This window comes from Lactuca serriola, chromosome 3 (assembly GCF_051521515.1).
Source record: "Lactuca serriola cultivar US96UC23 chromosome 3, Lser_US96UC23_V15, whole genome shotgun sequence".
Classification (NCBI taxonomy): Eukaryota; Viridiplantae; Streptophyta; class Magnoliopsida; order Asterales; family Asteraceae; genus Lactuca; species Lactuca serriola.
In genome coordinates this window covers 105,593,590-105,607,636 of record NC_136410.1, presented here as the reverse complement: position 1 = coordinate 105,607,636, position 14,047 = coordinate 105,593,590, and the positions used below count along the sequence as shown (strand labels likewise).

General features: G+C 35.0%; 1 protein-coding gene across 1 annotated transcript; it reads left to right on the top strand.

The window, feature by feature from the left end:
* The first annotated feature begins 6,014 nt into the window (after window positions 1-6,014).
* LOC145092995 (calcium-dependent protein kinase 28-like) lies at window positions 6,015-11,440 on the top strand. The gene is made up of 12 exons (XM_079031022.1): window positions 6,015-6,875; window positions 7,017-7,147; window positions 7,237-7,278; window positions 7,390-7,501; window positions 7,623-7,701; window positions 7,797-7,966; window positions 9,340-9,466; window positions 9,564-9,679; window positions 9,886-9,993; window positions 10,195-10,257; window positions 10,710-10,883; window positions 10,971-11,440. The coding sequence occupies exons 1-12, from the start codon at window positions 6,459-6,461 to the stop codon at window positions 11,085-11,087; spliced, it is 1,656 nt and encodes a 551-aa protein (XP_078887148.1). The 5' UTR covers window positions 6,015-6,458; the 3' UTR covers window positions 11,088-11,440.
* Window positions 11,441-14,047: the final 2,607 nt, after the last annotated feature.

Genomic DNA, 14,047 nt, shown 5'->3' with positions numbered 1-14,047 from the left:
CACAAAAACAACGACGACTGGGCTCTTCGAACTCCACAACGAAGACAACATCGGCGGCATATCCAAACTGGTAGCGGCAGCGGTGAACAGTAAGAAGAAGGGACTGAGAAGGAGCAGGTTAGTGACTCGAGTTTTCACAGCAACAAAGGTTAGCGTCGTCGGCCGATATCATGTATGAAAGGGGGGTGGTGCGGCGCCGGAGATCGAAGGGGCACTAAGTGATGGTGGTTGAATGCTAAGGTGACGGCGGCTGAATGCTAAGGTGACGGCTGCTCCTTAGGGTTAGGGTTGGAGAGGTGATGCAACAGTTTTATACCCCGATCCTTTCCAATCTATTCTCCATATTGACAAGACCCACCCCTCCTCCTCCTCTTCTTGCAAATTAAGTCCTAAATTTACAATCTAAACCCTCCCTTTCTGAAAATCATTTCATATCAAGTCCAAAATGTTACCAAACACTCCTTGACTTATGAAAATCCTTACAATAAAGTCCCAAAATTACATTTTAACCCTCAGAAATCAAAATTATATCTTTGGCTCCCCTAAACCAATACCCCACTAATTATTATTTGACTTTTTGGACTATAATGATATAAGATAATAATAAGAATCGCTTCTCGGGGTTCCGGGATTATTATTTAATCAAACGGGATGTTATAACTCTCCCCCACTTAAATTTGATTTTGTCCTCGAAATCGTTTCTTATCATCCCTTACACGCCAAACAACTTGAACTACTTGGCTAGCATCCCGAGCATAACCCTAGCCTTTCCCAGGTGACCATGTCCAACCCTCGCATGGTTCTAAAAACAAGAAAATAAATAAATCCCTTACAATATGATCACATTTACTCAATTTGAAATCTGGAGTCTCGGGAGGGTCTGGCTCCCTGACAGACTACCCACACTGCTTCATTGTCGAATGCATTGCACTTAACTCTCAATCGGCTACTTAACTTCTGATAACCTGAGGTTCCCACTAGAAAACAAAATCACAAACCCCACACTGCTAACTATGATCCCCTATTTAGATCAACAAGACAATGTTTCCTTTAGTTCACGAACCACATACATATAATAATCGACTTATAAGCACAAATACTCGTACTTGACCCAATCAGTCTCGGGCTGGAATAGCAGGCATGCCTACGACGGGTCCAGTCATCCCTAGGATGGAATACCCTCAATTGGAATACCACTATATACATAACTCGGGTCTAACCCATAACTTGAACTCCAAGGACCTATCCTTGCATCTCACCCAAAATCCTCTGATTCGCCACAACCGAGTAGCACTCATCTGAAATACCGGGTTCCGGCCCGGTCGCGGAGCTAAGGACTCCCACATAGTTGCCACTCACGACTCCCGAACAAAATCCTCCCCTGGAACTAGTTACCACTAGTTATCATGCCACTACGACTCTAACAACATCTTGATCCACCCAATTGGATCCATGCACGTATCCCGCCGTTACCAAATCCACGACTAAGAGCGATTGTTACTTGACCAATGGTAGCCTTACATCACAAGCAACCTTAAGCAATCCATTGCTTCCTTGACCTCACAACTGTAGTGACGTTCCTACAGCCTTATCACTAGCTTAACCAAGTCTAATCTGGTTCCGAGAACCTGAACGACAGAACATTCTAATCCCAATCCTTCCTAAAACTGATGGATACCCATTCAGATCTACTCCCGGTCACCTAACTAGAGTATTACCTGATCCAAACAGATTAATCCCATGAGACACTCCGAACTGATGAGATCACCAAGACCCACTGTACTCTATCTGATGTCTAATAACAACTTCCGATCAACCCAAAATATACTGGAGTCTTCAGCTTACTCCAGCAACACGTTCGATACTTGGGAACATACCTATTGATTGATATAGCATAGCAGCATACTCAATACTCGCACATACATCTACAAACACATACAGAGTCTTCAACATGACTGGACCGCCTCACTAGGCCTTCAGTCATCTGGACCACTCTAAACTATTGAAGATCTCCTTGGACCACCCTTGGTGATCTTTCCCATGCAGACTGTTCTCACCCACTTAGGGTTCCAAACTCCTAATCCATTTTGTGGACTCTAACCCCTGCCTAACCCTAGGCCTTATGTTGATCGTCCATCCTCTCGGAAATTCGTGGTCTATTCCCTGACCTGCGTGTCTACCGCATATGCTAATAACCCGCACACCTGTGCTGAATGTACTGCCGAGTCCTGGAAGCTATCAAAACCCTCAACCTATCAATCCAAAACCTACAGAGTCGAGCACACCCTCAGCCGAATACTCGAACTGAACACAATTTATGACTAGAACTCCAACCTAGTTTCCCGACTTCTGCTATCAATCACCAGGAAAACATGATACTCATGCTCAGGAGTTCTACCGAACTACAAATTCACACAACCTACAAACCAAACAGCCACTTAGGTTGTCTTCCTTCATGACAATGATGCGAAACTTATCTTATCTTCAAAACCAATCCCGCCTCTATATCACGAGACAATTCTCCCCCACTTAGATTCGACTAAGTCTTCACAATTCGTGAAAATTGGAGAATTTCCAATCTTTCTTACTACCAACAATCGATCCAAATATAACCAACTCTTACAACTTAGTGCTCAATTACCAGCCAATCCCCAGTGATTACACAATTCTAACAACTAGCTGAACACTTTCTGAATCCCAGGGACACCAACATTCCCCAATGCTCTAGTGATCCCCCAATGCTCTAGTGATCCCACTCCCAAATATTAAAGTCCAAAGATAGATACTCCAACTAATGTCTCAACAACGAGCTACTTCCCTTGGTGATTCCCTCTGCCAATCAATAACGCTTAGTAAAACCACTGAATCCTGACAATTCTGAATAACCATCATGTGGGACCCTGTCTGCAGACCTCCCATATAATACCCTTCTTCCCAAGGTTCTCCAACAAATATCCCGCTATCGGCTCTAGAAATCATATCATTCAGGGCCTCGCACCCTGACTCACTCACCAACTCAATCATCCACAGTTGAACTGCAGTAGCTGAAACAACCTTTGGCCTAGACCAGGCTACAACCACTCCCAAGACATAGTCTACAATCCTGAAAGTGCAATAGATCGCACAATCAGTCCTTACTGTCCAATATAAGAGATCCAAGGAAAAATGGACCTCCAAAATACTTATGTCACATCGACCCACCTGCGCTTACCCGCGCTAAACAACGGTCGCCAATCCTGACGACCAACTAACCCCGAGTTAGAATACAACCTGATCCTGGGGTCACAAGCCTGCTTAATCCTTCGAGCTCGTAAACTGAAAAGGCACAATCCTTGCCCTAGAAACGACATTCCAATCCTATCAATAAACCATTTTTAATTCCAGTTGCATAACTCCAGCTGAACACAATCATTACTCCTTTTCGGATTCCCCGCGACTCACATCCGACCTCGAGCAAAACCCCCGAGCCTCAAATCTAGAACTAAGGCGTTATCATCCCCCGCTCACCCGCGGAAATATAACGAGTACAAATCGTCTTCCTGATCCCAGATAACTGTAGCCCTCTGCTCATCAGAATATGTCCCAGTAACAAGTCCCGGTACTGAAAAGCTCGACCAGCTCCTCCCCTGCTGTCGTTACAGCTGTTGGAGCTGTTGCGGCAGCCGTCTCAACAATGGCTACATAGCGCTCATCAAGGTATTCAACCATGGCAGTCTTGATAGACCCAAACATCTCTAGAATCTGACCTCGGACAAATCCCGATCACCTCCTCTCGAATGATCTCACCGACACGATCCACTGACAATGCTGGCCTATCCTGGCTGCCAGCTCCCGATCCTAACTCGAATCTGCTCTCAAGACGTCTCGTAACCACCATTCTGGTAACACACCAGAAAGGTCTCTGATAACCCATATAATGACAAAGAGCCAATTCCAAACCAAACCCTAGGGATTGTGACTTCCTTGCTACGCGTATGGGTCCTATGCTTTCAATAGTACGGGCCCATACTACCTTTCACACCTACCCATATTTGTCTCAAGTATCATCACAACGCCCTAACAATATACAGAAACATAGCAAGCGCTCAATCCTCACTCCTAGAGGAATGCTAAATATATCATAACTGGCCTCCCGGCCTCACACAACCCACCCATCCATGAAACTTCCATCAACCCTGCAACACTAGTGTATGCTAGCCATACATAACGCTGGATCCCATAGACTTTTGAATAATAGATCCTACCCTAAGCCCTAGTCAATAAGAATAGAACATAAGGCCAAATCAAACATTCTCAGGCTATAAGATCTTAATTATATACAGCCGTGATGCATACACAAGTAACTACAGTAATGATGTCAATCTCATATAAGGAAACCCTAGGCTAGCAGGCATCATGTAATTAGGAAATTCTATCATGCAATTCCTGAAGATCCCTAGCCTAGTACTAGCATGTTGTTCTAACATATCACATAATAAAATAACTATATGGTATTTTGGGTCTACTTATTGGCTCTGGCTGATCGTACACCCTGCATCCTCTTTTACTTATTTTGAAAACCATTTAAAAATTCATTTTAAAATCCTTTCCTTGATTTGAGACTGGATTCGCATGAGTGTTCCTCGAATTCACTCAAACCAAGGCTCTGATACCAACTTGTAACATCCATAGAATTCAAGCCAAATTTAAACTTTTTAACACATTTTAAAACCATTAAGTTATTACAGGTTGTTTTCAAAATAGTTTAGACATTAGAGTATTCCCAGAATCAATCATGAATATATATATATATATATATATATATATATATATATATATATATATATATATATAAAATTAGGTTCAAATGTTTTTACTATCTATTGTGTGTCTGTATGATTGATTCTGGACCAATCATTTTAGTTATTTTAAGAAAGTAATTAATGCTTATTTAATGCTGAAGATGTAATTAACACCTATTATATCTTCAACATGTAATATGCATTAATTACTTTATTAAAATAACTAAAATGATAGGTCCAGGATCAGTCATACATGCACACAATAGATAGTGAAAACAAAATAACCTAACCATATATATATATATATATATATATATATATATATATATATATATATATATATATATATATATATAATCTATGAGCGTTGTTCGACATACAATGTTTGAGAACTTCTAGCTTCTAGTTTTTATGAAAATGCTCGTAAATTTTTTTTCGTTTGGCGACAGGAGCGTTTAGCTTTTTGTTTAAACAAAATGCTCCAAAACCAAAAGCCATATGTATAAACTTTCAACAAAACGTTCCAAAATCAAACATTACCAGCTACTCGCTAACTATTACAAGCTACCGGCTATCCATTTGATGTTAACAGCCTTCTTGTATTTTTCGAGGTTTCTTCAGTCGACTGCTTCTAAGTGGGTGTTTGGGATTGCTTTTAAAAAAAGCATATTAGCTTTTTAGCTTTTTAAAAAGCTAATAATCTAAAAAATGTTTGTCTATTTAAAAAGCGTCTTTTAAAACAGTTTTTTGGGTAGGAAAAAGTAAATCTTTCAAAAAGTTAGGAAATCCTAGCTTTTTAGTTTTTTTTTTTAACTATTTTACTCTTTAAAAAGCAGTTTTTCGCATCCAAACACTTTTTAAAACCAGCTTTTCCTAAAAGTCATAAGCTAATAAGTATTTTTCTTAAAAATCGCAACCCAAACATACACTAAAAACCACAAAAACTAACATAGAAATACTTCAGGATCGAACGTTCATTATCTTTGCAGAGACAATTATATATAATTTTCGTATTTCATTGACCTTTCTCAACATTCTTATATGATCTAGACCATGATTTTTTCGACCCTAAAATTCAAAAGAAACAAAGTATCTTAACTTCAGTATCATTTACTCAACCTAATTTTCTCAAAAGAAAAGGTAAAACAAAAAACTTATTATAACAATTTTTAATCTAAAATGATCATAAAGTTAGACAACCAAACACCACCTAAATCCGCGTCCTCCTTGTTTCATGGGGAAAAGAGTTGTTCTTTTCTTTCTAAAAACCGCTTCGTATGATATGAACGCAAGAAATGAGGATCAGTTTCTTTGGCCCCCAATCTCTTTGGAGGGCATCAAACGGTTTCTTTTCTTCATGCCACTCGAAAAAAGACACCAAAAGAAGAAGAAGAAGCTGTTAACATCAAAAAGATCAATGAGGAGGGGGTCCTCATTCTTCTTCTTCTTCTCCTTCTTCTTCTTCAACACAAAAAAGTCACGTTGACCACCGTCACCACCGCCCCCTCCTCCACCATATTTTATTATTATTCCACAATACCTGCATTTTCTTGATTCCTTCGTCTTCCTCATTCGTATTTATAACCAACCCATGACCTTTTATGCTCTTAATTTCATAAACCGGTGAACAAAATTCAATTCCCACAAAAACCCTCGTCAAAGATTTGATTTTTAGTCATGGGTATCTGTTTTTCGACCACGAAGATCAGCGGCTCCGACAGCACTACCCCCTCCCTTACTGACGCCGACGCCACCGCCGGAGAAAACCAACACCAACAACGGCATCTTATATTGAAACAGGATGGAGGTGGGAATAATGTCAATTTGCCCAAAAGGAAAGAATCCAACAGGAATTCTCATAAAAAGCAGGATTTCAACAATAATAAAACTAAACCGAAAGGTAAGCAGACGCCAAAGCGTCAAAAGGGTTTGATTCCTTGTGGGAAAAGAACAGATTTTGGGTATCTTAAAGATTTTGATCGAAGGTATTCGACTGGTAAATTGTTGGGTCATGGTCAATTTGGGTATACATATGTTGCTGTTGATAAGGCAAATGGCGATCGTGTTGCTGTCAAGAAAATCGATAAAAATAAGGTTTATTTCTTGCTGATTTAATTCAATTTTAGCTAGTTTGTGCTTGATTTTGGGTGTTTTGTTTATATGTTTTTCAATTTTCATATGCTTGATTATGAAATTTAGTTGTCTTGAGATTAATTTGCGTTTTTTTTTTAACAGATGGTTCTTCCAATTGCTGTTGAAGATGTTAGACGTGAAGTCAGAATCTTGCGAGCTTTAAGTGGTCATGAAAATGTGGTTCAATTCCATAATGCATTTGAAGATGATTCCTTTGTATATATTGTCATGGAGTAAGTTTTTTTAGTTCTTTGATTTTAACGACAATAAATCTTTTAAAAAAAGTTAAATAAATCTCGTAATTAACTTCGAGACATTTCAGGTTATGTAAGGGTGGCGAATTGCTGGATCGGATCTTATCAAAGTAAGAATTTCACCATTCTTCAAACAAAAAATCCAAAATTCCATTTGTTTAAAAGAAAAAATATTTTTCGTTACCTATTTATGACATTAATCTGATAAAAAAAAATTACAGAAAAGAAGGTCGTTACACAGAGAAAGATGCAGCAATTGTTGTAAGACAAATGCTTAAAGTTGCAGCCGAATGCCATTTACATGGTTTAGTACATCGCGACATGAAACCCGAGGTTAGAATAAAATTACATATTTACCCTTGTCAATTTGTCATTTCACTTAACTTACAATACACGTGTCAAGTAAAGCATTGTAACTTTCACACAAAGAGTAACATTTTTCAAATTTTTGTAGAATTTTCTTTTTAAATCCCCAAATGAGGATTCACGCTTAAAAGCAACGGATTTCGGTTTGTCAGATTTTATAAGACCCGGTGAGTATGATCATATCATATTGTAGTTCATATTTGTATTTATTTTTATTAATTAATGAGATTTTTTTTAATAAAGTATTTATGATTAAATATAGGAAGAAAGTTTACAGATATTGTTGGTAGTGCATACTATGTTGCTCCGGAAGTATTAAAGCGTAGATCGGGGCCGGAATCCGATGTTTGGAGCATCGGTGTCATCACATACATTTTATTATGTGGGCGCCGACCCTTTTGGGATAGAACTGAGGATGGAATTTTCAAAGAGGTATTTTTTTTCTTGTGATTTGTAAATTATCTGTATATATTAGGGTTGTAGTCTGTTCTGTCGGATGGAATGGAATGTTCACAAAATTGAAATGGTCAAGGTAATGGAATGAGTCATTCCTTTCCGTAGATGATGTTTAGGCTATGTTTGGCGAACTAGCTGTTAGCTGAAAAGCTAGTTAATGGTTGAAAAGCTAGCTGTTAAATAAAAAGCTAGCCGATAAAAAATAACGTTTGATAAAACTAGCTGAAATATATAAAATTACATAAAAGGACATGTAAGAATATGTGTTTCTATAATTAATTAAGGGGTGTATTTGGAAAATTAAAAAAAAAAAGCTCCTAAAAAGCTAGTCTAAGTAGCTTTTCAAAAAGTTAGCTTATAAGCTACTTTTTGGCTTATCAAACACGACAATATAAAACAACTCGAAAAATAAGCTAGCTGTAGCGCGCCAAACACAACCTTAGTTGCCGTGTAGACTATAGGAAAAAAATGGATTTTTTGCTTTCGTATGGATTTTTTTTGTATTTATATGTAAATACAAGGTATAGTATTAAGGCTATTATATATGTTATATGTTAATTAATTATATGTAAATAAATTTATTATTTATGAAATTACAAAAGTAAACATAATAAAAACTCATTGGAACCCTAATAAGACTATATAGTAAAAGAATATTTCTAGTAGTTTTTAGAAAACAAAATTTTAATTTAATTAAAATCATAAAATCCTTCAATTGGCCCAATTTTCACTAAAGCCTGGTTAGTACTTAGTAGTTACTATCTAATGTCCATTTCCCAAGTCCCGATTCATTGGCCCAATACTTAAAATTGCTTTTTTTAGTATGTTACACATTTTGTACTTAGTACAAAATTAGAAATTGTCCAAACAATGGCGACATGGGGACAATTACAAATTTTGGACTGAACTTGCGATTATTGATAAAACATAGGGACCAAATTTGTAACATACTCTTGTCTTTTTAGTTTTCATGTAGTATAAATTCATATTTTTGTATACTTACTATTTAGAGTAAATTACTTAGAGTAAATTACTGAAATCGTCTCTATGGTTTGGTCAAAATTGCACGTTTGGTCCTTAATTTTTTTCTTTTGCACTCGGATCGTCCCTATGGTTTGATTTTGTTGCGTTTTTCGTCCCTTACATATATAAAGTTAGGGACCAAATGTGTGATTTTGACTAAACCATAGGGACGAAAAACGCAACAAAATCAAACCATAGGGACGATCCGAGTGCAAAATAAAAGTTAGGGACCAAACATGCAATTTTAATCAAACCATAGGTACGATTTCAGTAATTTACTCTACTATTTATTTACGTAATACATCTTCTCGTATAAAAATCGACAGGTATTAAGAAACAAGCCTGATTTCCGTCGCAAACCGTGGCCAACTATTAGCGACAGTGGCAAAGATTTTGTAAGGAAATTACTCATGAAAAATCCTCGCGCAAGACTCACCGCTGCACAAGCACTATGTATATTTTTTATTTTTAAAATATTTTATATATTTTTTTAACATCTTTTATATAATCTTTTTCAAAATTTATATAACCATACATATAATTTATACAGCTCACCCATGGGTTCGAGAAGATGGAAATGCTTCTGTGATTCCTCTTGACATTTCTGTTTTAAGCAACATGCGACAGTTTGTGAGATACAGTCGCCTAAAACAATTTGCTCTACGGGTAAAATTTTGTTTTTTCATAAAAAGGTAAAAATACATAAAAACCACTAGACTTGGGTAAAAATTTCTATGGTAAAACTCGGGTGTCATTTGTTGACAAAATTGAATATAGTGATTTCATTAAACTACAAAAATGTCCAAAGTAGTGGTTTTTTAGTAATTTGCATGTGGTAAATAATAAAATAATAAGTTTTTGTGACACTTTAGGCATTGGCTAGCATGCTCGATGAAGAAGAAATATCTTTCCTCAAAGATCAGTTTCATGCGATTGATGTAGACAAAAACGGTACCATTAGTCTAGAGGAGATGAGACAGGTGTGTTTTTAAAAATATTTTGACTCGAAGATTATATGTTATATTTGTTCATTTTCAATTTTAAAGTGATAATTAAAAAAGTATCACCATATGATATCACATTTAACAAATTCATCATTTTTAACCAATAGTACAAAATGACTACCAATTTTATTTAAAACATATTTTTTTATAAAATTCTTGTTGGGTTTTCGGGGATAGGCTCTTGCTAAGGATGTTCCATGGAAAATGAAAGATTCTCGTGTTCAGGAGATTTTGCAAGCGGTGAGTCACCAATTTTTATTCTTTTAATCTTTTCTTTTATTAAAGCAAATTACATAAAATGCACTATCTTTTAACTTTTTTTGTGGTTTAACCATTATATTTAAGTTTCATTAATAAAATCACCCAAGTGTTACAATTTTTTTCTATGTTGAACACTTTGACCTAGCTATATTAGGTTAAAGTGGTCACAATCTAAAACATTGTCAAAGTTAAGTGACTTTAGCGAAAATTTTGACACTAAAGAGACTAAAGTTTGATAAAATTTTCTATTATAACCACTTTAAAAGGTTGCCATAGAAAAAATTGTTTAAACTTGGGTTGTTTTTATTTATGAAACTGAAATATAATGGTTAAACCATAGAATGACCGAAATATAGTGGCTTTTATGTATTTTCAATTTTGTAATTTGTTTTTAAGATGATTGTATAATCAATTATGTGGGTGTGGCACAGATCGACACTAACACAGATGGGCTTGTGGATTTCATGGAGTTTGTAGCTGCTACTCTTCATGTTCAACAGTTAGAGGAACATAACAATGAAAAATGGCAACGATTATCAAAAGCTGCTTTTGAAAAATTCGATGTAGATAGAGATGGATTTATAACTCCAGAAGAACTCAAAATGGTGAACACTTTTTTTATTTACTTTAAGTCGATTAATCAAAGGGCAAAATACTTATTGATCGATCTTTGTTGGGGTTTTCATTTTCAGCATACGGGGCTAAGAGGGTCGATATATCCAGTTTTAGAGGAAGCTGACATTGACAAAGATGGCAAAATTAGCCTACCCGAATTTCGTAGGCTGCTAAGAACTGCAAGCATTAGTTGAAGAATTATGACATGCACAATTGTACATAAAATGGTCCTACTAAAAAGTGCAACATAAAAAGAAAAAATGACACATTTATAAAGATGGTGTTACCTTTTTGGTTATGGTGGGCTCCACGGAATTGAATTAATTAGTATTGGTGAGTGAGGAGGAAGGATTGAGTAGCATCATGGGTTTGTGATAGAAAAATTATGTTGGTGTAAATTGTTTTCTAGAGTGGTTACATGGATTTTGATGGATTTTGTTAGATTGGTTTGATGAATTGATGAGAGTGATGATATGTAAATAGGTCTATATATAATGTAATGAGAAACACTTGAGTTGGTGGATTTATATGTATCTCTCTTTAATCATATTATGGGTTGTCATTGCTAACCTTTGTTTCTTCTTGTTTATAGAAAAGGGTATGTAAGTTTTTACAAGAACAATACAGAAAATGACTTTTGAGTTGGTGGATTTACATGTATCTCACTTTAATCATATTGTGGGTTGTCATTGCTAACCTATGTTTCTTCTTGTTAATAGGAAAGGGTATGTAATTTTACAAGAACAATAAGGAAAATGACATTTGAGTTGGTGGATTTACATGTATCTCTCTTTAATCATATTATGGGTTGTCATTGCTAACCTTTGTTTCTTCTTGTTAATAGAAAAGGGTATGTACGTTTTTACAAGAACAATACAGAAAATGACTTTTGAGTTTGTGGATTTACATGTATCTCACTTTAATCATATTGTGGGTTGTCATTGCTAACCTATGTTTCTTCTTGTTAATAGGAAAGGGTATGTAATTTTACAAGAACAATAAGGAAAATGACATTTGAGTTGGTGGATTTACATGTATCTCTCTTTAATCATATTATGGGTTGTCATTGCTAACCTTTGTTTCTTCTTGTTAATAGAAAAGGGTATGTACGTTTTTACAAGAACAATACAGAAAATGACTTTTGAGTTTGTGGATTTACATGTATCTCATTTTAATCATATTGTGGGTTGTCATTGCTAACCTATGTTTCTTCTTGTTAATAGGAAAGGGTATGTAATTTTACAAGAACAATAAGGAAAATGACATTTGAGTTGGTGGATTTACATGTATCTCTCTTTAATCATATTATGGATTGTCATTGCTAACCTTTGTTTCTTCTTGTTAATACGAAAGGGTATGTAGTTTTTTACAATAACAATATGGAAAATGACTTTTGAGTTGGTGGATTTACATGTAGGGGTGTTGAACGGGTAATTTTTTCGGGTTTCGGGTAATTCGGGTTTTTCATGTTAGAAAAATTACCCGTTACCCTACCCAAACTAAATTCGGGTAATTCGGGTATCGGGTCGGGTTTGGGTAATTCGGGTATTACCCGAAATATATATATATATTTTTTTTGAATTTCACCTAAAAATATATTTAATGAAATAAATACGTCGTGCTTTATTAGTCTTGTTTATATAAACAAACGAGACATAAACGAAGTTACTCAAGCTTTGAACATTGAGATTTTTTAGTCAATAATACATGAGATATCAAGTAATTTTTTAACAACTTAATCTAATCTAATAAGATGTTAAAAAAACAAATACCTAAAGATATTAATTTAAAAGTTTAAAATGTTTAAGATAAATGTAGCCATAAGTTTTGTCATGTTCTAAAGTTTCGTCAAGATAATGAGTTTGTTAGTTGCAATAAAAACTATAATCTAGAAAACAGTTAAGTTTTAAAGAACATAATGATATATAAAAATTCTTTTAATATTGTTAGTGTCGTATTGTCATAATAAATATATTTATGTTTTACAATAATGATAGTTAGTTTAAGCGTGATCAAATACCTGCTATATAATACAAACTCTACAAAAAAAAGGAATTTTTAAAATAATTTGGGTAATTCGGGTATACCCGAAGCCCAAAAAGTGTACCCTTTACCCTACCAAAAAAAATCAGGTAACCCGATTACCCGGAAAAATTTACCCGATACCCGAAAAAACCGGGCGGGTAATTCGGGTATCGGGTATTTTCAACAGGGCTATTTACATGTAACTCTCTTCAATCATATTATGGGTCCAAAGCTATGGTGGGCCTAGGGCGAAAAGAAAAAATAGACCCCCAAAAGTCATATATATAATAAAAATTAGTTCGAAATAAAACACTATAAAATTTACTATTAATATTAAAAAACACAAATAAGGTCACAATATTACAAAAACAACTAATTTAAAGAAAAATATTTCTCCTAGCTTTTCTTGATGCAAAATCATTAATAATACTATCCAAATCAATTTTATCTAACATGTCTTTCTCTATACATAACATTGCCAATCCGTTCAAACTTTCTTGCGACATCGACGATCTTAGATAATTCTTCAATAACTTTAACTTTGAAAAACTTCTCTCTGCAGATGCAACAGGGACATGAATGGTTAACAAAATGTTATATGCAATAAAAGTATTTGGGTAACAATCAACAACTTTAACAAACTCCAAAATTTCAACAACAAAATTTATATCATTAGGTAAAATCATTTTCAACACTTTCAATTCTGAAAAAAGTTCTCTTGAATCCACATCAGAAACATTTTCTTTAGAAAAAGTAGTAGCAAACTTTATATAACTTTCTTTAAGTTCACTTTCACTTAATGACTTTAATTTTTTTGAATCATTTAAAAACCCAAAAATACTTTCAAAGTATTTTAATTGTTCAAATCTATTTTTTAATGAAACAATTGCCATATCTACAACAACCAAAAAATAATTAACTTTTAATAACTTTTAAATACTCTTCAACCGATTGTGTTTCTTCTTCATGATCACTTTCATCAAATTGTTTTTTTTTCTAACAATACGACGTTTTGATGGAAATGTAGACTCTACACCCATATCTAGTGCAATAGTTTTAGCAATATTCATACTTGATGTAAAACCTTCATTTCTATAATTTTCAAAAAACTTCATAATATTTTCTATTT

What these genes read in the sequence shown, in the direction of transcription:
- LOC145092995 (XM_079031022.1), top strand. Translation starts at nt 6,459, where the DNA reads ATGGGTATCTGTTTTTCGACCACGAAGATCAGCGGCTCCGACAGCACT. An exon ending in TAAAACAATTTGCTCTACGG is followed by an intron (nt 9,680 to 9,885) that starts GTAAAATTTTGT and finishes GTGACACTTTAG; the next exon opens with GCATTGGCTAGCATGCTCGA. An exon ending in CTCCAGAAGAACTCAAAATG is followed by an intron (nt 10,884 to 10,970) that starts GTGAACACTTTT and finishes TTTCATTTTCAG; the next exon opens with CATACGGGGCTAAGAGGGTC.